The sequence below is a fragment of the Fusarium sambucinum genome, chromosome III, assembly GCF_050947815.1.
Source record: "Fusarium sambucinum isolate potato_lamoka chromosome III, whole genome shotgun sequence".
NCBI classification, from domain to species: Eukaryota; Fungi; Ascomycota; class Sordariomycetes; order Hypocreales; family Nectriaceae; genus Fusarium; species Fusarium sambucinum.
In genome coordinates, this window is record NC_139292.1 from 5,803,434 (window position 1) to 5,826,062 (window position 22,629).

Sequence of the window (22,629 nt, forward strand, 5' to 3'; positions counted from 1 at the left end):
GTTAAACAAGCTGAGTGAGCAGGCCTTGTCAACTCAAGCTCACTGTCCCATCATCTCGAGGTTGTATGTTACCCACCTAAATCAAAAACCAAAACTGTCCAGAAGTGACCCTGCATCCGGCTCTTCGAAAGTCGTTGGGGGCGCCTTGACTGTCTTCTTGTTGTCTCGATGTGACTCAAAGCGAAGAGTGGGTGACGGTAAGTCGGCAACTACTAGCGAGCTTCTCCTTCGAAGCAGCTTGAGGGGATTAACCTCTCCACCAAGGCCACTGGCCCCTGGAGACTTTTGGAACTCCCAATTCCGTACTATCTTGCAGTCAGCGCATGAATGTTCAATTGGCAATCTCTCGGCCTTTAACGTACCTATATCCAGCCCAAGAAGATCACAACCCATTCGGTCGTAGAGCTTTGCGCTGTGCAGCACAAACTCCCACTCGACTTTCGGGGTAATCTTGGATGCTCCTCTTAAAGTCTGTAACGTTTGGTGACGCAAATGGGAGTAGAGTACAACCAGAGCAGGGTCGTCAGTAAGGTACAGTCGAGACTTGATGTCGGGGGAGCAAGGTGTTTCCAGGAGGGTGTAAACCGGAGTCTGCGAGCCAGGTCAGTTTTTGTTTCCATACATCGGGAGTCTCTGAAATCTTCCAACGTACAATGAGTGCTCGTACTGCAACATCCTTCCGGCCAAGCATCCAAAACGCCCACGCAGCTAGCCAGCGATTGCCTTCTTGGGCTGCTAGCGGTAAGACTGTATCTTGAAGCAGTCGGCGCAGAACCGGTCCGTCGTCACCTTCGTATACCCGAGATATAGTTATGGCAAGTTGCATGTCCTTGAGCTGATTCAAGCAAACCTGAACGGCGTCATGGAGGTGGTCAGCAAGAAGGAAAAACGCAGCAGCATATTCTATATACACGTAATCAGCTTCGGCATCGTTCAGTATTCTCAACAAAGATCTTACCAAAACGCCTCCTACTAAGCAAAGCATAAGCATTCTTCAAAGCTGCTGATCTCCATTTGGGATCTTCAAAGTTGTTTGCCAACAATCGTTGAGTCGCTGCTTGTTCCTTGTTCCAGTTCGCCATTCTCCATAAGCCTTGAAGAATGGTCTTCTTGCGAAGGGCAAGGTAATATAAACTGCAATCAACTGGATTCTTGACTTCGTTCTTTGTATATTCGTTCCGGGCGATCAGCTCAAACTGGGCTTTCTATTAGGCGTTAGCTACTGTAGCAAGTTTACGTCGAATCGTTCCTCAATTACCAGTGCAGTTGGGTCGGTCAGCCACATGAAAAGGCCGCTTTCGCGGGCATGCTCCCACAGCATATTGCTGTGGTTCTGTCGCGACACGAAGTCTACTAGAATATCTTGGCTGTTGGAATGAAAGGCCCAGTTGATTTCTCGCCATGAAAGATGCATTTCATTAGTACGTCCTTTGCGGAGAGCATGCTGACGGAAAAGCAGCATGAATCGAGCACCATTTTCGTCCATTGAACGGCGGTGACGTTCAACAAGGGATACACATTCGACAATATCTGCGAGTTGAATTTGCTCGTGTCCAGAAAGTTGTAGAATGTTAGTCTTGACTAGTTTTTCATTAATCGATACAGCAGTCTGTTCGGTGAAAACATCTTCATCATCAATATCGTCAGTCTGGTCTCCATTGAGATAGACACCGTTAGACCTATCACTAGCCAAGGTGTGGCTTTGCTAAGCTTCTGTGTTAAAACGTTGCACGATTGATGATGAAATGGAGGGGCCACTTACCCCAGGCACATAGAACTCCGTTATATCCATCCCCAGGTAATCATCCAGAGTCTCACCCTCAATATGGTACTTTAATGTCTTGTACAAGACCACTAGAACGCGCCGCACAAGTGTGGCCTTCCCTGATAAAATGCATTGAATGAGAAACTGCGGGTGAAATACTGGTAAAGGTCCGTTGAAACGTTGAACGACCTGGAACAAGTCCAGGTTGCCGTCTTTGCGTAAGGGGAGCCGCAGGTCCGCCTTCATTGACTCAGAGATCCCAACATGCCTATCCTGTACAAACATTTGGTTACCTGCGCCGATGACTAAGTGGCCATCGCCCAGCCACGTCGAGTCGCCAATTGGGTGTGGTGTGAGTTCTCGAATGGTGATCTCACGAATCTGAGCCCAAGCTGGGCCTTTGTTGAGATAGTCGAATCGCATTTGGGAAAGAAGTATGACCCGATAAGGGAAACCGACGGCAAGGATCGACTGACCATCAGGTGTTGATGTCCAGTCCAAGTCTTGTATGACCTGATGTTCTTGGAAGCTATTTTCGTACTCAAGGCGAGCACCACCGATGTCCCAAATCGTAAGCTGTGATCGCGACATGTTCACCAAAGCAGCCTTCTTCAAGGTACTTCCACTAACCAATGCTGGCTGGGAAATTCCCGTCTCTGTAGTGCATGTGGACAACCATCCGACACTACGCTGTTCAGGATCAACTCGTGCAGTCCAAAAGTCCACGCGGCCTGTATGGGTATAAGAAATGGCGACGTCGCGAGCAAAGATGTCTAGAAATCCTGAAACGACAGGTTGAGAGCCAGCAGGATCTACTGGTAGAACGTATGCCAGGTTTTTTATGTCCTTTAGTTCGAAACGACTCAACTCTCCAAGATCAGCACCCACTACTGTTTTTGGATCATCGAAGTAACGAGGCAATTGAATCTCCCACACAACACCTTGTCCTTCCGAAGTTATAGTTGCGATATGGGCGACGGTATAATTTTTGACATCTGACCGAGGTAATATGATAAGGCAAAGTGGTTTTCCCACAACCTTGTAATCGCATTGGGCGAGGAGAGCCGCTCGACGAGTCCTACAATCCCAAAGTGAAATGGTTTCGTGGCGAAGGAATACCACAAACCGCCCCTTCCTCAATACGCATATTCGATGTATATGACCCTTTTCTGGTATGACGCTCGCCCTCGTAAGAGCAAGGCCTGAGTTATCATGGGGAGCCAGCAGATGTTTCCAGACAATACTCTCACCATCCTGTGTGCGAGAGACTACTGCTCGGCCGCTGTAGTTTCGCACGATCTTGGTGATAGAAGTCGAATGACCAGACCAGATCGTTTGTAGCGAGAGGCGCCGATCGTTCGTGGTGGGATCAAATAGATCGGCAACACTTCCACTAAAGACGCCTATCCTCCCATCAAATGCGTGCATCATGAAGTGAACCTTACCACTTTCTTTGTCGCAATAAGTCTGGATTTCGGTATGGGGGGTATCGTGAGCTGATAGAAATTTACCAAGAAGTTCAAAATGAACGTCCGTAACCTGGGCCACCTTGAACAGAGTTGGTGAGCTTGCAGTAGTGCTACCAACGTTCTCCAGGGCCCAGGCCGACATGATTCCTCTCCCATCGAAAGCCATGCAGATCTCTGGGTTTTTGGTTGCAATCGCGACCAGGTGGTCGAGAGCGACGGGGTCGTCGGTGTTCAAGTCGTCAGACATTCGTGCTTGCACGGCTTGTTCGACAGAGGCTGTGAAATCTCTTCCATCAAGTACCAGAGCAAAACGCATGTCGACGCCTTCAGGGTTTTCTTGCGACGGCGCAGAAACATCGATCTGGCCCCATAGCTGCCAATGCTTCCCATCAAGTGTGTCGGTCGGCGTCCACACGCGGATGCATTTATCAAGGCATACAGTGTACAAGACGTTATCCGAGGCTTGCTCTACATGAAATGGCCTGCGCCACCTCACTGATGTTATAATGTTCGGATGTCGAAGATATGTGAGATCGAAGCGAACTTCGTCGGCGCCAAAGTTGAGTCTCCGCCAGACCTTAACTAAGTGGTCATGATAACCCGTCGAAGCAATGTATCTCGAGTCGTATGATATTATGGCAAATTTAGCAATGCTCGGCAGCTCTTTCTGCCAGAGACATCTTGGTTCGGTCTTGGTATCAAATAGGGACAGGCATCGGGTGGCTACCAGAAGCTCCTCGGAGCTGCCCCAGGATAAAGTACAGGGCGTTTCGTCGGGGTTTGGGAAGGGAACGTCGACAGTCGCTTGAAGCGCCCACTAGTATATATGTAAGCTCATGTCCAGGTTCTTGCGATCCGGTCTGCGAGAGCAAACCTTTAATGTGTCCTCGCGCGATCCAAGCGGTTTGTACACGCGAACTTGGGTCAGCGTACAAGTAGCAATCTTGCCTGTTGCCTCATCAAATGCGGTAGCTTCTAGGGTTTGTTCTCCCTCGTCATAGACTGTCTGCAGAATTCCATGGCATCCTTCCAGTATTGTAAAGGCGCTGCCTGTAATATATACCTACAAGATATGCCCTCGTTAGTCGAGTTCAAGGCTCGCAAATATCGGTTGAATTGGATCTGTACTAACGTTGATGTGTCGGGAGTCCCAGTAACCCGAGGCTAGCCCTTGGAGCCTCGAGCGCGGGTTTCCCGGCAAGACGGCCTTCATGCTATCAAGGAGCACAGTTTGCGCGCATTTCTCGGTAAGTACGACGGCGCTATGTTCAAGCGCAGAGGATGAACGTTGGAAGAGATGCTTGGTTAGTGGCTTCGTTGCAGGGAAGCTTAGTGGTATACCTAACGACCACCAAATCCACACAATAATCGTACGGATTACTAGCAACGATTAGATAGCCCGAGGTGACGTGACCCCCTCCCCCTAAGAGACAGAACCCACCCCAACCCCATGCCTACCTACTAGGTAGCTAGTAGGTACTAACCTAGGAACTGATGACGGCAAGTGGGTGCCACCCTAAAGGATGGAACCCATAAGGCATGATTCTTTAATTCTTGTACGGTAGTAGGCCAAAAGTCTGACCCCACTTGGCATTTTCCCACCTTAAATCGCCATTTTACTACCTTTTTAAAATTAAATATCTAATAATATAAAAATACTATATTAATAATATAAAATCTATTATATAGTATTTTATAAGAAAAATCTTTTATATATAGAAAGTTTTTTTATAACTATTTTACTTATAAAAATATATAGCTTTAAAGTTAAAGAAAAAGTTAAAAATTACTTATAGGGGACTTATAGGGTATTCTTAAAAAATTATAGAAGGTAATTTTTAATTTTTTTATTTTTCTTAACTTTAAGCCTTATTTACTTTATTAATAAAATAGCTATAAAAATACTTTCTATATAAAAAATATTTTCTTTATAAAGTTCTATATATAGGTTTTTTTAAATAGTTATAGTATTTTTTTTATAATTTAATATTTAATTTTAAAGATATAGTATTTTGGTGTAAAATGGGCTGTGGGGTCAGACTTTTGTCCAAATACTGTAGTGTTCGGGAAAGCTTGTTGGTGAGACTAACATCCATATACTGTAGTTAACAGTTGTATTGTTTTTACTTTGCTTGCAGACCAAGGTCGTAACAACGGCAGGGTAGCCGTTGGTTTATGTATTGATACTTCTTCAAAACTTAACTTATTAATGACATGGATTTTGCTAACTGATACTTCAAATTTCAAGCTCAAGAACTAATGATCCAACAAAACGATTGCTTGTCCAACACCATCGGCATAGCGCCGTTATGCATTCGCTTGAAACTAACGGAAAGGGGTATCCTTTTTTTATCAAACAAGTCATCCAACGTAAAATGAACACATCCAGATTATCCTTGGCCCAAAACCGCCCTGCCCAACTGCAATAACCTTCTCCACGCACACCTGCCCTGCCCTCCATGCATGTATATATACGAATAACTGTTTTACGCTATCGGCTTGTACCTGGACGACCACGGAATTGGTCGTTCCGTGGTATTCCCAGTGGACGAGTTTGTGGTGTAGCAGACAATGTCCTCGGTGATTGAATGCGCACCGACCTTCTTGCTGGTGTAAATTTCGCGGGTTGTGCCGGGGGCGCGGACTGCATATCGGATGACTTTGCACCGACGGACTTGCTGCCTATGGCTGGAAGATTTGGCTCTGGCGAGGAGGGTTGAGGCCCAGCAATATGCCCATTCAAAGGCTTAAATCCGAAAGATCTCTTAGCAGCGAGTGGTTGTTGCGAGAGATGGAATCTGCTAGAGCCTGCAGACTCGGAAATTTCGTCAGCCTTGGACAGTCCTGATACTGATTGAGATGATTCGAATTTTGGCATTCGCGAACGCCGTAGCGTTCCCCCGACGGCAAAGCCGTGTTCGAGTGCGCTGCCTCGTCCTCGCGCGCCACGCTCCAAATGCGAAGGTACTGGTGCCATAGGAGTTGTCGATGGTAAAGATGAAAATTGAGAAGGACCTCTAGAGGCAGGCCTCAAGGATGGTGATGCTGGCAGTTCTATGTCGTCTTCATCACCCACAAGCGAAAATGCTCCGTCGTTTTCATCGATCTCTCTGAGCGGCGCCATTGATCCTGACGGCATCATCGTCGACATGGAGAACGGCTGGCCAGTCCATCGAGTTGGTGTCTCAAGTGGTGTACTGATGTAATCGTAACCTCGGTCATTGCGATTGGCCATGGAGCGCCTTGCAGAAGTCATCCTCCAGCCACCACGCGGCCACGCAGTAGGTAACGTGTTTGGATATGGGCGAGTCTCAGGCACAGTAGTACGAATTCTGTCGTCTCGCTGCTTCCAATACTGCAAGACTCGGTTGCGTCTCTCACGTTCGTGCTTCTTTTGGACCTCCAACGCTGTGTGAGCCTGTCCACTCTGCTGCAACGATGCAATCGACCAAGATTTCAGGGATTGGCGTTGTTTGTCAGCTGCCCAAAGTTGCCAGGCTTCAGTGTCTTGCTGCTCCAGATCTCTGGCGTACACCTTCCAGGCTTCTAACCATTCGTGCGCGCGATGAAGCTGTGAAGCCTGCATGTGCCGCTGGTCCATATCCGCCTGGTTTATCCACGTATCGACTGTCAACGTCAGTTGATGCGATACCTTCCGGGCTAGCAGTTCCTGTGCCATATCACTTTCAACTCGGTCCTCCGCAGCCAAGGATTTCCATTTATCAATAGCATTGAAGCAATTGCGCTTCTTCCTAGCAGACGACACTTGTGTGTATCGTGCCATCAGATATCTCTTAATATGCCGTTTGTCTTGGTCTCTACGATTCCTTATCGTTCGATCGAAGACTCGCAACACTGTAGTTGCTCCGAGATATAGACGAGCTCGGGCTTCCAAGCGTACCATTTGGGAAGAATCATACTGAAGTCTTTTAAAGTTCCTTAGAACCTTGGCCTTGGCCTGTTCCTCATAGTATTCTTCTGTTCTCCTTGCCATGTCTCCATCCTGTTCCGCGCACTGAAGCCATCGATCGAACGCCCGCTCAACCTGAAGATACTCCCGCCTCCATTGAAAAGCTTGAGCTCTGGCTCTGAGGTTCCATTGGTCAAAAGTGAAGTTGGCCTTCTTAGCCACAAGTTGCTGGCGGTAATCAATCGCCTTTCGTCTGGTCTCAGCCTGGTCCCACCATTCTCGTAGGTAGGTGAAAGAATATTGAATCTCCCCGATACGCCGGGAAGTAACTGATAGCCGGGTTTCCCTTTGTTTATGGCTTTGCCATTGGTAAGTGGCATCTACTCGAAGTCGCAGACTTGATTGGATCCGTATGGCCTGCTGAAGAGCCTCATCATGAGAAGCCTTCGACAACCACTTTGAGATCGCCCCTGATCTACTACGCGAAGCTGTCATTTGGTAGCCTAGATTTTTGAGGCGATGACAATGCCAGCAATCGAGAACATGCTGGATTCTTCCAAGCTCGTAAGCCCAAGCGGCCATTCGTGCAGTCTCTTGGAGGCTCCCCTCTTTTGCGACACCCCGCTGCCACTTTTTCACAATGACAGCTATCCTCATATGATCAATAGTGGGTTCCCGAAGCGCAGGGGCTTGACTCCAAGACCGAAAGTAACGAAAGCGTATCATATGTCGTCTTGCGACAGCATCTCTCTCAAGACGGCGCGCAGTACGATCAGCCCAGTGGTTGAAGACCTTGCTCGCAAGGTATATTTCACGAGCTCTGCTGGCACGTTTGAGCAGCCGACTGTGTTCTTTTTCTAACTCGATCTGCTGCTCGGGTGTTAAAAGATCGTCCTCGGCCGCTACTTGCTGCGGCGGCGTGTCTTCCGGGTATTTTTGGGGTGCGGAATGATGAGCAACTGTGCCCTCGTTATGAGTTACCGTGCTGGGTTGTACCACTATCGTAGGGGAATGCACTTCTTTTGCATTATGTATGCAATTGTATGGCGCCTCTTCCATAGCTTCTGGCCTGTCAGCGGGCTCCTCCCTGGGACTTTGCGGCACTTCATTGTCATGTAGTGAGTGTTCTTCGTCGTGCATAACTTGCGGTGCATTGTCTCGAATTAGGGTTGCCGTTGATCGGATAACATTGCTAAGAACTGTAAGAGGCTGGTGCATGAACGATTGAGTCGACGTTGGCTTTGCTTGTATATCGGTCGATTCCTTCAAGGAAGTTTGACTATGCGACCCAATGCCATTCACTTGCACCGACGTTGTGGTTCCGTTTACAGTCGCTGCAGGTTTTCCATCGTAAGAGTAGGCCTCAAAGTTCCTGACATCGGTAGAGGCTTCCTCGGGAATGCTTGGAAATGAAGGTATCCGTTGCGCGGGCTGTGCTCGACGGTTTGCAACCAACGAACGCCAACGGTTCATAGCTGAGGATACAACTGCCTTTCGCATTTCTTCATAAGCGCCATCCTCCTCATCAGTTTCAGAGAAATCCTGCTCATCTTGCTCGTGATACGGTGATCTTGGCGGCGGCGATGGTGAAGGCGATGGAAGCGGAGAGGATGAAGGGGGTGGCTGGGGTGCTTCCACTTCGGCGGTAGCATGACCATTCTGCTGGCCGCCCTGTTGGGCCTCTTTCTGTTGTATGGATGCATTACTTTGACGACTTGTCGAGGATGCCGCCGGGGATAGGGAGGCTGAAGTGCGAACCGAAACTGTCGTATTATCACCAAACTCCAACACAATGCCCATTCGGTTCAGGATGGATTGAAACTTATCAAGCAGGCTGCCTTCGCCTTGCTCGCCGCCTACGCGGAAGACAAAAGTTGATAAGTGATGATCTGAATCTGGATCGATTCCATACGTGGGGAGTATGACATCGTATGCCTTGAATAACGCAGCCGCCGGTAGAGGTTTGGGTTCAGGCGCCGAGTCGAGAAATTCCTGGGCAGCGACAACTACCGCATGCAATGTAGCTATGTCTAATATGGTTAATGCCATGCTGAAGATGCGCTGCGAGAGTGATACGGACCTTCGTTGGAGTAGTATGGGTCCTGGCTTGACGGTGCCCGACTGGCATTACTTGATCGGCCATCGTCTGATGGCGAGACCGCTCTATGCGCAGCCGGTGACATCGACGCTGCTGATGAAGTCGCATTTGAGACCGGGCGTGAGAGGTTTGAGGGCATGAGCAGAGGAACTTTGGCGAGTTGCCCACGTCCGTCATTGGCCCATAGTCAATAAGGCGCAGTTTTTTGCTTCGATGGTTCAGGGCAATTAAGCTACCGCAGACTTTTGAAAGTAGTATAAACGAGTCTCTTGAAAGCGCGTCAAAACAGTCAGCGATCAGAAGAAGCCAGGTGGAGAATTAAACAAAAGATTTACTTGCAGCGCAGTCGAAGTAAGTGCGTCTTCGATCTCCGATGAGGGCGGTATCCAAACAAGCGCAATGTGAGATTCAACAAAGAAAAACATACGCGGTCGCGATACAGTCGGAGATCCTTGCCCGGAGCTTTGACGTGTAAAGTGGATGTGGCTAGTGCCCAACTACTACCGACACAGACCTTGTGGGGCTCGGATGACAAAAAACAGACATCCATTAGTTACTACTCGGCTGTGTGACAGCGACTGATTGACATGGCAGATATCAGTCGTCACCACTTAATTTTCCCAAGTTCTAACACAACCTACCAGTACTGCCATCACGCATCTTGACCCCGTTAGCAAGTCACCATGAACCAGCAAAAAACTCGTCCCATCCAAAAGTTTGCCAAAGCAGTCTCACAATGCTCTGCAGAGGTATGTGGCTCTTCACTTATCTTCCAAATCTTGCCACTAACTTGCCAACAGGCCACGTCTTATGGTAGATGCATTGTTGCCGACTACAACGCCGTACACAAAGATAAGTGTGTCAAGGAGTTTATGAGGCTCAAAGATTGTTGTTTGGTAAGATGACTCGATCTTGAAATAGCGTATACTTCCTGACCTTCTCCAGGCAGCATCAAAGAAACCATAGCTTGCTTCTACGAGTAGCTGTCATAAATATTGAACAATGTCATAATTGGTTCTTTCTCTTTTTTACATATTCTCTAATCTGCAAGATTCTAAAGAGGCTCTCAACATTTACAGCTTGAGTAATCTGAGAATGAATGTCGCTTGTTGGACCTCCTGCTCCTCCTCTGCAATGAGAGCCTCAGTTTGGGATTCAGCACTTGCCTCCTCGAGAGGGCGGCGCAAGGCCTTCTCAAAAACAGGACTTTGCGACTTGAAAGCACCTGACAAGCCCACATCTTCGGGGTCAGCAATAACTCTGTATTCCATCTTGATGTCGTCCGTAGGCACGAGTCCTGCTTTCTTTCGAAGTCGCTGCACACGATTGATGATCTCACGGCCAAGACCCTCTGCTACCAGTTCCGGGTGGATCTCTGTATCGAGGATAGTGAGCACCTCACTATCCGTGTTGGTCTCGAAGTTCTTCGAGGACTCGTCCTCCTTGACACCTCGGCGCACAACGAGGTCACCCTCTTCCAAACGAATGCCGTCAACATCGATGTGCTTGTCCTGGAGGTATCCCTTGACCTGATCACTGGTAAGAAGAGGCAAGCCCTTCTTGACACGGGCCATGTCCTTCTTGAGCTTCTTTCCAAGCACAGGCCAGTCTGCGGTGACACTGTACTGCACGTTGTACTTGGATTCGTCGCTAGAAAGCACAAGATCTCGTACATTCAGCTCCTCGCTGATGTAATTCTGTAACGACTTTACATCTTCCAGGTACTGGGGGTCGGAGTGAAGCACCACGAGGGTCTTCAGCGGTTGCTTGAGACCAATGGTGCGGCGTTCACGCGACACGCGAGCAAGTTCAATGACACGCTGCATACGACCGACACGTCTCTCCACCTCCTTATCAAACAACTCTTGACGCACATCGGGGAATGGTAGGAAATGAACACTACGAGGGTCGTCGCCCTGGAGTTCCTTAGGGATGTGAGGCAGGAGCTTGAGGTAGATGGTGTCTGTGAGGAAAGGCGTAAAGGGAGCCAAGCCACGACAAAGAGTGAAGAGCACCTCGAATAGAGCATTCAAGGCGTGCAGAGTGTCATCAAGGCCATTCTCTCCCTTGAGTCGCTTTCGGTTAAATCGGATGTACCAGTTTGTGGTATTGTCAATAAGACCTAAAAGTCGAGGGACAACCTAAAAACAATCAGCATGAGTCTGTCGGATTCTAATACACAGGGGCTTATGTATTTACCGTGTACAATCTGTAGGCTGCATAAAGTTAGCTACGTCCAGAAACAGTAAAATGGTTTGCGGGAATGGAACATGTAGGGACTCATAAATATGGGGTTCGCGACACTTACCCTCCATTTCTTGGTTAACAAACGCCAACAGCGACTGGCAAGATGCCAAAATCCATCTGTCCATGACGTTGCTGTTTGTAGCCTCCAACTTGGGATCCCAGACAAAGTCGACATTCTCGACCTTCTTGAGCAAAGCAACCTGGCCCTCGAAGAACTTGTAGCTGTTCCAAAGAGGGAGGAGAACCTTCTGGACAACCTCTTTAACGCCGGACTCCTTAAATCGCAGTGGCTCGGCTCGTACAACAGGCGAGTTGATAAGGTAGAGTCGAAGAGCATCAGATCCATATTTCGACATGACGATAGCAGGATCAGGGTAGTTCTTGAGTCGCTTTGACATCTTCTTGCCATCCTCTGCAAGCACAATTCCGTTGACAACGCAGTTCTTGAATGGCGATTTGCCGAACAGGTGAGTACCCAGAACTGTCAGGGTGTAGAACCATCCACGGGTCTGGTCCAAACCTTCCGCAATGAAGTTTCCAGGGAATGACTGTTCGAACTTTTCGACATTCTCAAAGGGGTAGTGTTGACTAGCGTATGGCATGCTTCCAGACTCGAACCAGCAGTCGAATACCTCTTCGATACGCTTCAGCTGACCTTTGCCCATTTTACTAGGGATCGTGATGTGATCAACCTTGTCGCGGTGAAGGTCAGAGAGATCGCCCTGGTAACCACTGAGCTCACGGAGCTCTTGGACGCTTCCTACACAGACTCTCTCTTCAAGATCATCGCTAACCCACAGAGGAATGGGTGTGCCCCAGTATCGGTTTCGGCTGACGTTCCAGTCACGAGCATTGGCGATCCAGCTGGCGAACCGCTTCTCCTTGACAAACGATGGGACCCAACGTGTCTCTTCAATGTTCTTGAGCATGTCGGGAATGATGTCGGGAATACGGATGAACCAGGAAGGAACGGCCCTGTAGATCAGGGGTGTGTCTGAGCGAGGACACATTGGGTAAGAATGCTTGAGTTGAGACTCGTTGGCGATGCGGCCCGTGTTCTTCAAGTGTTTGATGATGTGCTTATCAGCTTCCTTAACATGCATACCCTTGAAGTCGGAAACTCGGTCAGTGAAGTGGCCGGTGTCATTAACAGGATCAGGAGGTGGTCGGTTCTCAGTAACAATGCCTGCGGCGACGGCAACATTGTAATCGTCCTCACCGAATGCTGGAGCTTGGTGGACAATTCCCACACCACTGTCATCAGTAACGTAGGTGGCATTCAGGACCTTGAAGGCAATGTCCTTGAACTCGTCGTAGAAGTAGTTGAACGGAGGGGTGTACTTCCATCCCAACATGTCCTTGCCGAGAATCTTCTCCACAATCTTGAATTTGGCCTTCTTGGGGTCCTTGTATAAGGTTCCAAGAAGCTTTTCAAGTAGGATATATGTCTTTCCGGTCTTCTCATCTAGGATCTTAACGTACTCGAAATCGGGGTGTGCTGCAAGTCCGAGATGCGATGGCAGTGTCCAGGGAGTAGTTGTCCAGGCAAGCAGGTTCACTTCGGGGTCATCTACAAGAGGGAATGTAACGACAACGGCGGGATCAGTCACGTCTTGGTAGTTCTGGTTGGCCTCGAAGTTACTCAAAGCAGTGGTGAGGACAGTAGAGTAGGGCATAACTCGGTGGCCCTGGTAAACTTGGTCCTTGTCGAACAATTGCTTGAAAACCCACCATTCGGACTCCATGAATTTAGGGTCCATAGTCTGTAGTGATGCGTTTTAGTGACCTGATATCATACAAATAGTTGTGGACTTCTTCACCTTGTAATCATTGTCGAAGTCAATCCAGCGACCCAACCGTTCGACGGTTTGTCGCCATTCTTTGGCGTAGCGCATAACAATAGAACGACACTCCTCGTTGTACTTGGCAATACCAAGTTCCATGACAGCAGCCTTTCCGGAGATTCCAAGCTTCTTGTCAATTTCGTGCTCGATAGGGAGGCCGTGTGTATCCCAACCAAAACGACGCTCGACATGGAAGCCCTTCATGGACCAGTATCGGGGGATGACATCCTTGATGGTGGAAGTAAGAAGATGTCCGTAATGAGGGAGGCCGGTCGCAAAAGGAGGTCCGTCGTAGAAAGTGTAGCGAGGCCGACCTTCAGATAGTTCTACCTATAGTGATGACTTGAGTCAGGGGAATCATTCGATAGAGTCTGCATTGCAGGGCAGTACGAACCTGTCGGAGGAAAGCATCGATCTCGCGCCATCTTTGGAGGACAGCCTCCTCTTCCTTGGGAAAGTCGATGGACATAGTAACTGATGGTTTGACTACACGTGAACGAGGGTTTAGTCCAGGACAAACTAAAACGGCAAGGTAGGGGAGCTCAGAGCGGAAGAACGGGTTCGTCGTTAATATCAAAGGGATCTTGGACCTACTCACCGTTTGAGAAGTCTCGCCTGGCAGTCTGGTCAGCGCACAGAAGACCTTGAGAATGTACGCCAAGCGACAATGCAAATCGTCGATGGAGGGGCAGGTTTAAGAAAAAGATGCCTTGGGATGGTGGGTGAGTCAAGAGGATGAGCAGAAAGTGGGGTAGAGGAATGTGTGCCCCGCGTTGGTCTACAGCGCCTGCCCGGGATGGAGGGGTCCTTCCATGTCGGCCGACTTTCGGGGGCTACCTACCTACCTAGGTAGGTACCTATGGACCTTCCATAGTACTAAGGTACTAAGTGCTTGCTTATTGAGGCTCTCTAGGTATTGTACCTACTACCTACTATGAGAGTAAAAACTCTTCTAACTTGATATCACCAAGATAGAAGGTAATATAGGTTGAGCGGGCTTAAGGCTGTAACTCACTCGATAGGTAATTAATTACCTGACTACCTCCTATTAACTTAATAGATTGTCGCAAATGGATGGGTGCAGGTCCTAGAAATATCTCGAGACCCTATGCGACGGGAGTAACTCGGCTTAAGATGCCACCGAAGTCAAATGTGAGTCAGGTTGCTGGAATCAGGCTATAATCACGCTTGTGTGTTTTGCTCCATATATTCAATTCTACGACAAACTACCTACTTATCTAATAGTAAGACGGGACTTCTGTTGAGATTAGCGATTGTGTCACTTTAAAGCTCTAACACTAAAAATGACCGGGGCTTGATGTGGCGCGTGCGTGGTTGCCACCTGCAGATGGAATCCAAACAACAACCCCAAGCAACCTTGGTAAGTTAGTATAGCTGATATTGACAGCCCATGTATCTGATTGTCGTCAACCGTTAACCCACTCCGACATTGTTTAGCCCAGACTCCGCCAACACTATTCATCTCGTCCTTCGCTTGCTTTTTGTTGCTCCTGACTTGAGAATTCTTCAGCACCATTCGGCGTTACTCGCCAAATTAGTACTTAAGCATTTTATGTTTCCAGGTCCTTGAGACCCATACCGCTATCGATAACAAGTCTGACGTCGAATGCTGCCGACCACCAAGTAATCACAGACGAACCACATCTCGACAGTGTCCAAATTCTTGCCTTGTTACAGAGAGCTCTGCATTCTTAACATAATCGTGGTCCATTACCTCGAGCTATGTCGTTCTTGTTTGGTAGGGCCCGGACACGCACAGTCGCTGATCTCCCCAAGCAAGCACGCGAACATGTCTTGAAGCTTGAGGGGCCGCAAGGTCCGTCCAAGGTAGTGACCCTATCATATCGATTCGAGACCAAATAATGACTTTCAAAGGCCGAAGAGCTTGCCCGAGTTCTGAGCCAAATGAAGACCATCCTTCAAGGCACTCCTGGTATGCCCCTCTCCCTCACCTGCCGTGCGAACCCCTGGATGAATGGCTGAGACATCTCCCAAGAGGCCGATACATCCCCAGAACAAATCCTGCAGCTTGTAACTGGTCTCATCGACGAAGACCTCCTCCACCTCCTAGCCGTCAACCTCTTCCGCTTGCCGTTCGAGTCACGTAAAGATACGCAGGTGATCTTCTCCTACGTCTTCCGTTTCCGCCCCGCCACCGCCGCCCCAAAGAGCGATCCTCTTGCACTGTCTTACGTTGTGTGCAACCGTCCTCAAGTCTTAGTCGAGCTATGTCGTGGCTACGATCACAAGGAGAGCGCCACGCCAGCTGGTTCTGTACTTCGAGAGCTGCTAAAGAACGAGGCAGCAGCTGCTATCATTCTCTATGATGACGGAGACGAGCCTGGTTCAAGTTCCAAGGGACTTAACGCCATTGACCGTGACCGGCCCCAAAGTGGCAGAGGCGTGTTTTGGAGATTCTTCGATTGGGTAGATAAGAGCTCCTTCGAGGTGGCAGCCGATGCTTTTACTACTTTCCGGGTGAGCCTTCTTTGGCCACATCTTGACTACATCGAATGCAGACACTGACTCCCTTGTAGGAACTCCTAACGCGCCACAAGGATCTTGTACCAAGGTACTTATCCGCCAACTTTGAACTTTTCTTCGACAAATACAACAATATCCTGGTCCAGTCAAACAGCTACGTGACCAAACGTCAATCAATTAAGCTTCTGGGTGAGATCCTGCTGGATCGCTCCAACTATAGCGTAATGACTGCTTATGTTGACCGTGGCGAGCATCTCAAAATATGCATGAACCTCCTGCGCGATGATAGGAAAATGGTCCAGTACGAAGGGTTCCATGTATTCAAGGTCTTTGTTGCCAACCCGCACAAGTCCATTGCTGTCCAGAAGATACTTCTCATGAATCGCGATAAGCTCCTTACTTTCCTTTCCCACTTTCTTGAGGATCGGACAGATGACGAGCAATTCATCGACGAGAGAGAGTTTTTGATCAAGCAGATTCGCAACATGCCGGCCGTTCCCGTTCCTCCTCAGCGGTAACCGGTAGTGTGCTGTTGTACTCGGCGCGGTATGACATCTCATCACCATACATTTTTGCAATCAGGCGGCATTTCCCCGTGCTTTTCACTCATTGGCGACGGTATGTGAGGCTAAAAGGGCGCAGTTTTCTGTTTTATCACAATGGCATTGCATATTTTACCCTTTCTCATATTTGTTATCCCCTACAGTATCTTAGCGCTCGTGGCCGTGGCATTGACTGCATCAGGACACGAATGTCGTTCCGCCGATCTTGGCTCATGATATTATTATACAAAAGACGCTCCGAACGCCCCTTGTTCCCAGTATGTAGTCTAAAATTCAGTAACTCCCAGTGCAGTCGGTATTCGCCGCTTCAGCAAACCGATGGCACTCAGTGTTGTTCAACGCTGCTTGGAAAGCAAGACGTTGACGCTCTCGCGAGCGTTCTCGGTGGCCCACACACTATCTATTCCACCGCGGCGCCATTCGTCTCCCGATGCGTGCTCTCCGCCTCCTCTTGGTGCTTCTCCCATAATCACTTCAAGGTCTCTCTTTTGCGAGCTCAGCCAGTTTTTGATAAAGTTGGCCGGATCCTTGCTGAGAGATTCGAAGAAGGAGTGCTTGGCCTTTGATACAGCGATCGCTTGAACTACGCGAGCAAGTTGGTCGTCAAGCCCCGTCACCTCCTTGAGCATTGCGATATACTGTGGATTGTTGAGCAGAGGCAGTAGGGAGTCACGAAGCGGGTCTTCCACGGGGACCTGGATATCATAAATCGTGTGTTGTGGGTCCTTGTGGAATTCCTGGTCAACTCGGATGGTGTACTGTAGGCGGGTGGGTTCAAGAGGACGAAGGTGCTGTTGCACATAATCGTTGAGCAGAGGGATGTGACCGATATCACCTTGTCTTATAACCTGTATGTATGGTCAGGATTGTATTCACAGCAGAGATTAGAAAGAAACCTACCTTCTTCAGAGGCTCGTTGCAGCGAAAATTACGCTTTTCCTCATCTTCTTGCAACCCAAGCAACTTGATGTACTCCCAGAGACCCATGACCGCCTCTTGGTGGGTAGCATCTTTCATATCCACGACATCAGCAAGCTCAGGGCTCAACTGATATCTCTCGGGGGATTCTTGGCGGAACAGGCTGATGGTAATGTTCTGGTTTTCGTCTCCATTTCTCTTGAAAGTGAGTTCATCAAAATCTGCTGCAGCAGGGAGACTGGCAGCGGGCTGGTTTCGGGCTGAAGCATCGGGCTTCTTCCACTCGACTATTTGCTCGTTGCCAGTTCGGAAATGGGATGATCGGTCGAAGTCGACAGTCAGAGACTTGAAAAAGTGCGAGAATCGAGGCTTCTCTGCGGGTTTTCGCTTGGAAGCCGACTCGTTTGGGTCCTTCCCTTCATCGTCCACGGCGTCCTGGGTCGCGGGTTGCTCAGTTTCGTCGTCTTCGTTGTCAAGGAGACGGCCTTCAATTTTAACTCGATAAGAAGCCTCCATGCTGGGGGTAAAGTCGAATGAGTCGGAGTTCAGTCCGTTGCTTTGCCAGATTTGATCTTCTACCGTGTTGCTGATCCAAATTCGTAATGTTTTGTATCTCTAGATGATCGTTCAATGGGTGTTTCATATCAGGTCTGGACGAGTTTCAAACTAACCTTGGATCCGCGGCTCGTATAATCAACAATGTCTAGGCGTTTTCGCGTGATGGTTGCATCAAGCCGTCGCTCGACATCCCGCAGGTCTTTGTATCGTTGGACGCCATCTGCATCAACAATGCTATCCTCAACTCCTTCAGGGATGTTTTTATCGGTAGGCTTTCGACTACGTCGCTTGGCAAGCTCACTGGCATGGGCCTGAGCCTGTTGTTGTTGGGCAATCTGTGCCTGTGTGAGGGGAACAGAAGGGTGAGGCCCAGAAGACATCATAGGACCTAATAAGAAGTTCTTGTTAGCAGGCAGATACATGGGATGTGCCCGGGGTTGGGATAGGCAACGGTATAGATTGTGTTAACAAAGAGCGTACCAATTCCACCTCGTCGCTGGTTCGTCGCATGAGGGGACCGTTGGGGAACGTGCTGCGCATAGGCGCGATATTGGGGCTGCATTTTGCCGAAATTCCAAGGTCTTGCGTTGGGGTTCGATAAGTGTCGGCTGGTGGAATTTCACGTTGATCGTGTCGCGTCGCATGGCATTGCGCCGCGAGAAATCGATACCTAGGAATGCTCACGTGATCTATCCAAGCAATGTGGGCGGGCACGTATTACTTGCCGGCACCTCAGCCCCTAGACCCCTAATATCTACTGGGTAATTGCCCTATACAACCGGGCAGCTTGGCATGAACCATGGCTCTAAGAATCACCATGTCGCATAACTGAAGATGTAGTCTAAGTCGTGGTTCGAAACTACTTAAAAGGTGGCTCATACTAGCTTTAAGGGATCTGACATCTCCCCGACAATCAATTTAATTATTAGGTAGGTTCTACACTCTAGAACCTGAACACATTACGCATATCGAGTGCTCAACTATCATTGACCCCCTCTATAGCTATCAAGGTAGTGAGTGTGATAATTGTCGAGAGCACTTAAGTAAAACCAGTGATCCGACTATAAATCGACCTCTTTCCGCCAGCACGTGTTATTTTGTATGTGATTAGAAGATACTGGGTTCTCGGAGAGGGCTAAGATTTCGCTCCTCTCCACGAACACTTTGCGCGAGCAGGCACCAAGCAAAAACCAGGCCAGTTCCCCAACGCTTGCATATAGCCATAGGGTGAAGTGATTGAGCTTCTTGAAATCTAGAAGTCTGAGACCATGCAATTCATCCGTCAACAACCACGTAGCTGCTTTGCCCTTCTTCCCCTTCCAGTCCCCCAGTTCAAATAAAATGCACCCCAAAACAATGCATTGGCCAGTCCGCTCAGATGATTAAAACTCCTCAATTAAGACGCCGCGCTCTCAATGCCATCAACTTACTGGATGTAATCGACGAGGGGTTAAATGCCAAATGAGATCGACTGAAATAGTCCACAACTCATGAGCACCTCGAGTTCATCCATGCAGTTTCGTCGGTAACTCCTCAGAATGCAGAGCCGAGACCATTCCTTGATTGTCTCTTGCTGAACCGGTTGCGCTTAGGTGCCGGATCTTCAGCATTCCCCTGATTCTTACTCAGATGGTTCCGTCCCTGTCGATCACTTATTCCAAACCCTTCAGAGTAGTTGCCCGGCCCCCCTAACGTACTCGAAGGACTCGATACTTGAGACGACATGTCGGCAAACCCACTGTCGCCTCCATAGGAAGTGGCCATGCTCTGAGAAAGCGCCATATCTCTGGCCCGCTCCAAACACTCAACCCAATCAGCGGCGGCTGAACCGCCTTCCGGTGGAGTTGATGAGGATTTGGCCTCTTCAAATGTATAATGGTGACCACCCTGTATGTGATTGTAAGCATAATGTTCAAAGTATCCACAGATGGGAGGTTTTGCTTACTGTATTGACGCACCATACGGTTTGCCCCTTTGCATCGACCTGAGTCTTCCAGGAACAATCTGAACCGAGCAAGGACAGCTCCTGCTTTGCCCGTTTCTCCTCACCACCGGCTGGAGCAAGCACAATTCGACCGCTTGAGGTAATCATGACCAGGCGCTGGCGCTTCTTTGTTGTGCTTCCAATGAAGAAACGAGACAACTTCTTATGTCCTTCTCCTGGTTCCTTTCCGTGGGGGCTTGATGGCAAAGGCGTCGAGACTACCATGAGGTCACCTAGCTTGAGGATACGCTCGTTGTTCTTAGTCAACACAGGCGACCACTCAATGTCAAGTTGTGTGGGGGGAGGGAGTTCGGTGATTATTCTAGAAGGCCGATTGCTCCCATTAGAAGGGGCAGCCTGTGGCCCAGGGGGTGCTCTCGAGTTGTTGGTCGGGTTCGCAGAGTTGGGAAAGCCGTTCAGCTGGATGACCTGCGGCTCTTGCGGGGGCGCTACATAAGGGCGTAAGCGAGGTGCTTTTGTCCTCCAGAGACCTTTTCCAAAGGGTTGCCCGTCAAAGAACTCGTGGTTTTTTATGTGCTCAACGGTGAGTCGCCTAGCAGGTTCAAGTACTAGGCAACGCTCCACGAGGTCTCGAGCAGCTGGCGGAAACCCATGGGGGAATTCATATTCGAGATTAACGATTTTTTGAAAGGTAAGGTATTCGCTGCCTCCCTTGAAAGGTGGTCGGCCAGCCAAGAGTTGGTATATGATGCATCCGAATGCCCACAAGTCGCTAGCCTTACAAGCATTCTTATGTGTAAGTAGTTCAGGGCTCACATATTCGGCGGTGCCAACAAACGATGCTGCACGGCTATCTTCGTCGCGTCCTGGGTCAGGAACACCACTGGCAGATGCGGTTGACCCATCTTCTCGGGGGTCCTTCAGTAATTTGGCAGTTCCAAAATCCGTAATCTTGACATGCATTTGATCATCCAGCAATACGTTCTCGGGTTTTAGATCTCGGTGGATGACACCCCGAGAATGCATGTAATCAATGGCATCGAGAATTTGTGCACCGTAGAATCTAGTGCATTCGATGTCGAAAGTGCCTGTCTTCTTCAGGACACCAAGAAGCTCTCCGCCGTTACATAGATCCAGAACATAATAGAGGGATGTCTCGTCTTGGAATGTGTAGTATAATCGGACAATGCCAGGATGCTCGGTAAGTCGATTGAGGGTGTTTTTCTCAATGTTGACATACTTGATCTTCTTCTCCTTGATAATGTGTCTCTTTTCAAGTACCTTGACGGCGTATTCTTTCAGTGTTTGTCGATCAGTCGCCATGAATACTGTGCTGTACGAGCCCTCTCCAAGAGTGCGTCCAAAGGAAAAGTCGCGGACGCCCTTCTTGACCTGTCGGACAACGGTACGCCCATTCGCATCAACTTCTCGCCGGACTCCTACAGCAGCTCCGCGCTCCTGCCAGTCTTCTCTACTGGTGGGAACCGGCGCATCACCAGTGTACGGCTGGTTCGGCTGTGGTCCACCAGGCCCGGCTGCGTATCCTACACCCATGCCTCTTGAGCTCCCTCGAGGTGGTAGCGGACTGCCGCCAGGGTTTAAGCCTGATACTGGTCGACTCGATTTGTTAAAGCGATGGGGATCTCGTCGGCTGGACTCCCTGGCAGGGTAAGAGAGACCGGAGCCAGGTTCTGGCGCGTAGGGCATGCCGTAAAGGGACGTCCTTGAGGTCTCCGTTTGGGATGATGTCTGCGAAGGACCGTTCGAGGGGCTTGTTTCTGAAGCAAGGTCGGTTGACTGAGCAGATGGGGTGAGTCTGGGGTCGGTTAAAGATGATTCGACGCCGGCATCTATAGGGTCGAGACGAATGGCATCATAAGGTGAGGGCGTTGTCGATGTGACTGTTGGTTGAGGCGTAGAGGGGAGGGCGGAGGTTGACGTTGATGCGGAGAGGGACGTATTTTGAGCAGTAGAATCGGGTCCAACGGGAGTAGTTGATGAAGCGTTAACAGCCTCAGCGGCGTCGTCAGGGTTGGCGATGCGCAGTCCGCCTAGGGCCTGAGAAAGGCTCAGGTCCCCATTCATGGTGGGCGATGGAGAAGCCTTGTGGCAGATGCTCAGGGGAAGTGGGCAGGCTCAAGCTCGACTCGCACGGGGAGGAGAAACGCGAGTCGTGAGCAAGGGACGGTCGGCCACTGGCGGCGGCTTGAACCCTGGAGCATCACCGATGTTGAACAATCTACGTTGGAGTTGAGAGCGAGGGATGTCAAGGTGAGATACGAGGTTGGTATAGGTGAGGTGGTTAGCGACAAATTGTTAAAAGGCGGATTGTTGCTTCGCTCTGCATTGCGTTGCGTTCCATCCAATGCGTTGTACTGTACGGGAGGCGGGCTGTAAACTATGGAGACCTGTCTGAGTAAAAAAAGTACCTGGAGCACAGCCAGGCCAGCAGCGATCCATTAACAGTCCAGTACCTAAGGCAGGTTGGCCGCTCCGCTCCCTGAGGTACGAGGCTACCCCAGCTCAGTACCAGCCCACCTCAAGATTACGAGTGTACAGAGAAGCGAAAGACGACGGACGTCTTAGGCCGTCGCCAACCTTGTATTTTAAACTTAAGGGGTCAGTAAAGGAGAACCCAGCGAACTTCCGGTTTTGTATTATGTCTGGAGGTTTTTCTTGATACTTAAGCGCGTGTGCACCAGGGAGTGAACGAGCAAAGTAGAAACACTTCTTTCGTTAGTGCTAACTTTTGATTATCCAGAACATGCATCCATATCTACCTACCTAGCAAGTGAAGATCAAAATAT

The 22,629-nt window shown here is 49.3% G+C and overlaps 7 protein-coding genes across 7 annotated transcripts; 2 read left to right on the plus strand and 5 right to left on the minus strand.

Moving 5' to 3' along the window:
- Positions 1–81: 81 nt before the first annotated feature.
- On the minus strand, positions 82–4,447 carry FSST1_012094 (RAVE protein 1 C terminal-domain-containing protein; the record flags this gene model as incomplete). The annotated part of the gene is made up of 8 exons (XM_083235289.1): positions 82–305; positions 363–591; positions 653–903; positions 959–1,205; positions 1,259–1,705; positions 1,763–4,051; positions 4,109–4,297; positions 4,367–4,447. 8 exons carry the CDS (start codon positions 4,445–4,447, stop codon positions 82–84), a joined length of 3,957 nt encoding a protein of 1,318 aa, XP_083081790.1.
- A 1,278-nt stretch (positions 4,448–5,725) lies between these two features.
- On the minus strand, positions 5,726–9,381 carry FSST1_012095 (uncharacterized protein; the record flags this gene model as incomplete). Its single annotated transcript, XM_083235291.1, has 2 exons — positions 5,726–9,174; positions 9,225–9,381. The coding sequence occupies 2 exons, from the start codon at positions 9,379–9,381 to the stop codon at positions 5,726–5,728; spliced, it is 3,606 nt and encodes a 1,201-aa protein (XP_083081791.1).
- Positions 9,382–9,925: 544 nt separating this feature from the next.
- FSST1_012096 (uncharacterized protein) lies at positions 9,926–10,208 on the plus strand (the record flags this gene model as incomplete). The annotated part of the gene is made up of 3 exons (XM_083223748.1): positions 9,926–9,991; positions 10,043–10,138; positions 10,188–10,208. 3 exons carry the CDS (start codon positions 9,926–9,928, stop codon positions 10,206–10,208), a joined length of 183 nt encoding a protein of 60 aa, XP_083081792.1.
- Positions 10,209–10,315: 107 nt separating this feature from the next.
- Positions 10,316–13,802, minus strand: FSST1_012097 (isoleucine--tRNA ligase ILS1; the record flags this gene model as incomplete). The annotated part of the gene is made up of 5 exons (XM_083235292.1): positions 10,316–11,383; positions 11,442–11,458; positions 11,551–13,252; positions 13,310–13,663; positions 13,728–13,802. The coding sequence occupies 5 exons, from the start codon at positions 13,800–13,802 to the stop codon at positions 10,316–10,318; spliced, it is 3,216 nt and encodes a 1,071-aa protein (XP_083081793.1).
- A 1,274-nt stretch (positions 13,803–15,076) lies between these two features.
- Positions 15,077–16,356, plus strand: FSST1_012098 (Mo25-like protein; the record flags this gene model as incomplete). The annotated part of the gene is made up of 4 exons (XM_083235293.1): positions 15,077–15,181; positions 15,230–15,287; positions 15,351–15,832; positions 15,892–16,356. 4 exons carry the CDS (start codon positions 15,077–15,079, stop codon positions 16,354–16,356), a joined length of 1,110 nt encoding a protein of 369 aa, XP_083081794.1.
- A 380-nt stretch (positions 16,357–16,736) lies between these two features.
- On the minus strand, positions 16,737–18,439 carry FSST1_012099 (SWIB/MDM2 domain-containing protein; the record flags this gene model as incomplete). The annotated part of the gene is made up of 4 exons (XM_083235294.1): positions 16,737–17,249; positions 17,302–17,934; positions 17,991–18,265; positions 18,358–18,439. The coding sequence occupies 4 exons, from the start codon at positions 18,437–18,439 to the stop codon at positions 16,737–16,739; spliced, it is 1,503 nt and encodes a 500-aa protein (XP_083081795.1).
- A 971-nt stretch (positions 18,440–19,410) lies between these two features.
- FSST1_012100 (kinase-like domain-containing protein) lies at positions 19,411–21,907 on the minus strand (the record flags this gene model as incomplete). The annotated part of the gene is made up of 2 exons (XM_083235295.1): positions 19,411–19,764; positions 19,823–21,907. 2 exons carry the CDS (start codon positions 21,905–21,907, stop codon positions 19,411–19,413), a joined length of 2,439 nt encoding a protein of 812 aa, XP_083081796.1.
- Between the last annotated feature and the right edge of the window lie 722 nt (positions 21,908–22,629).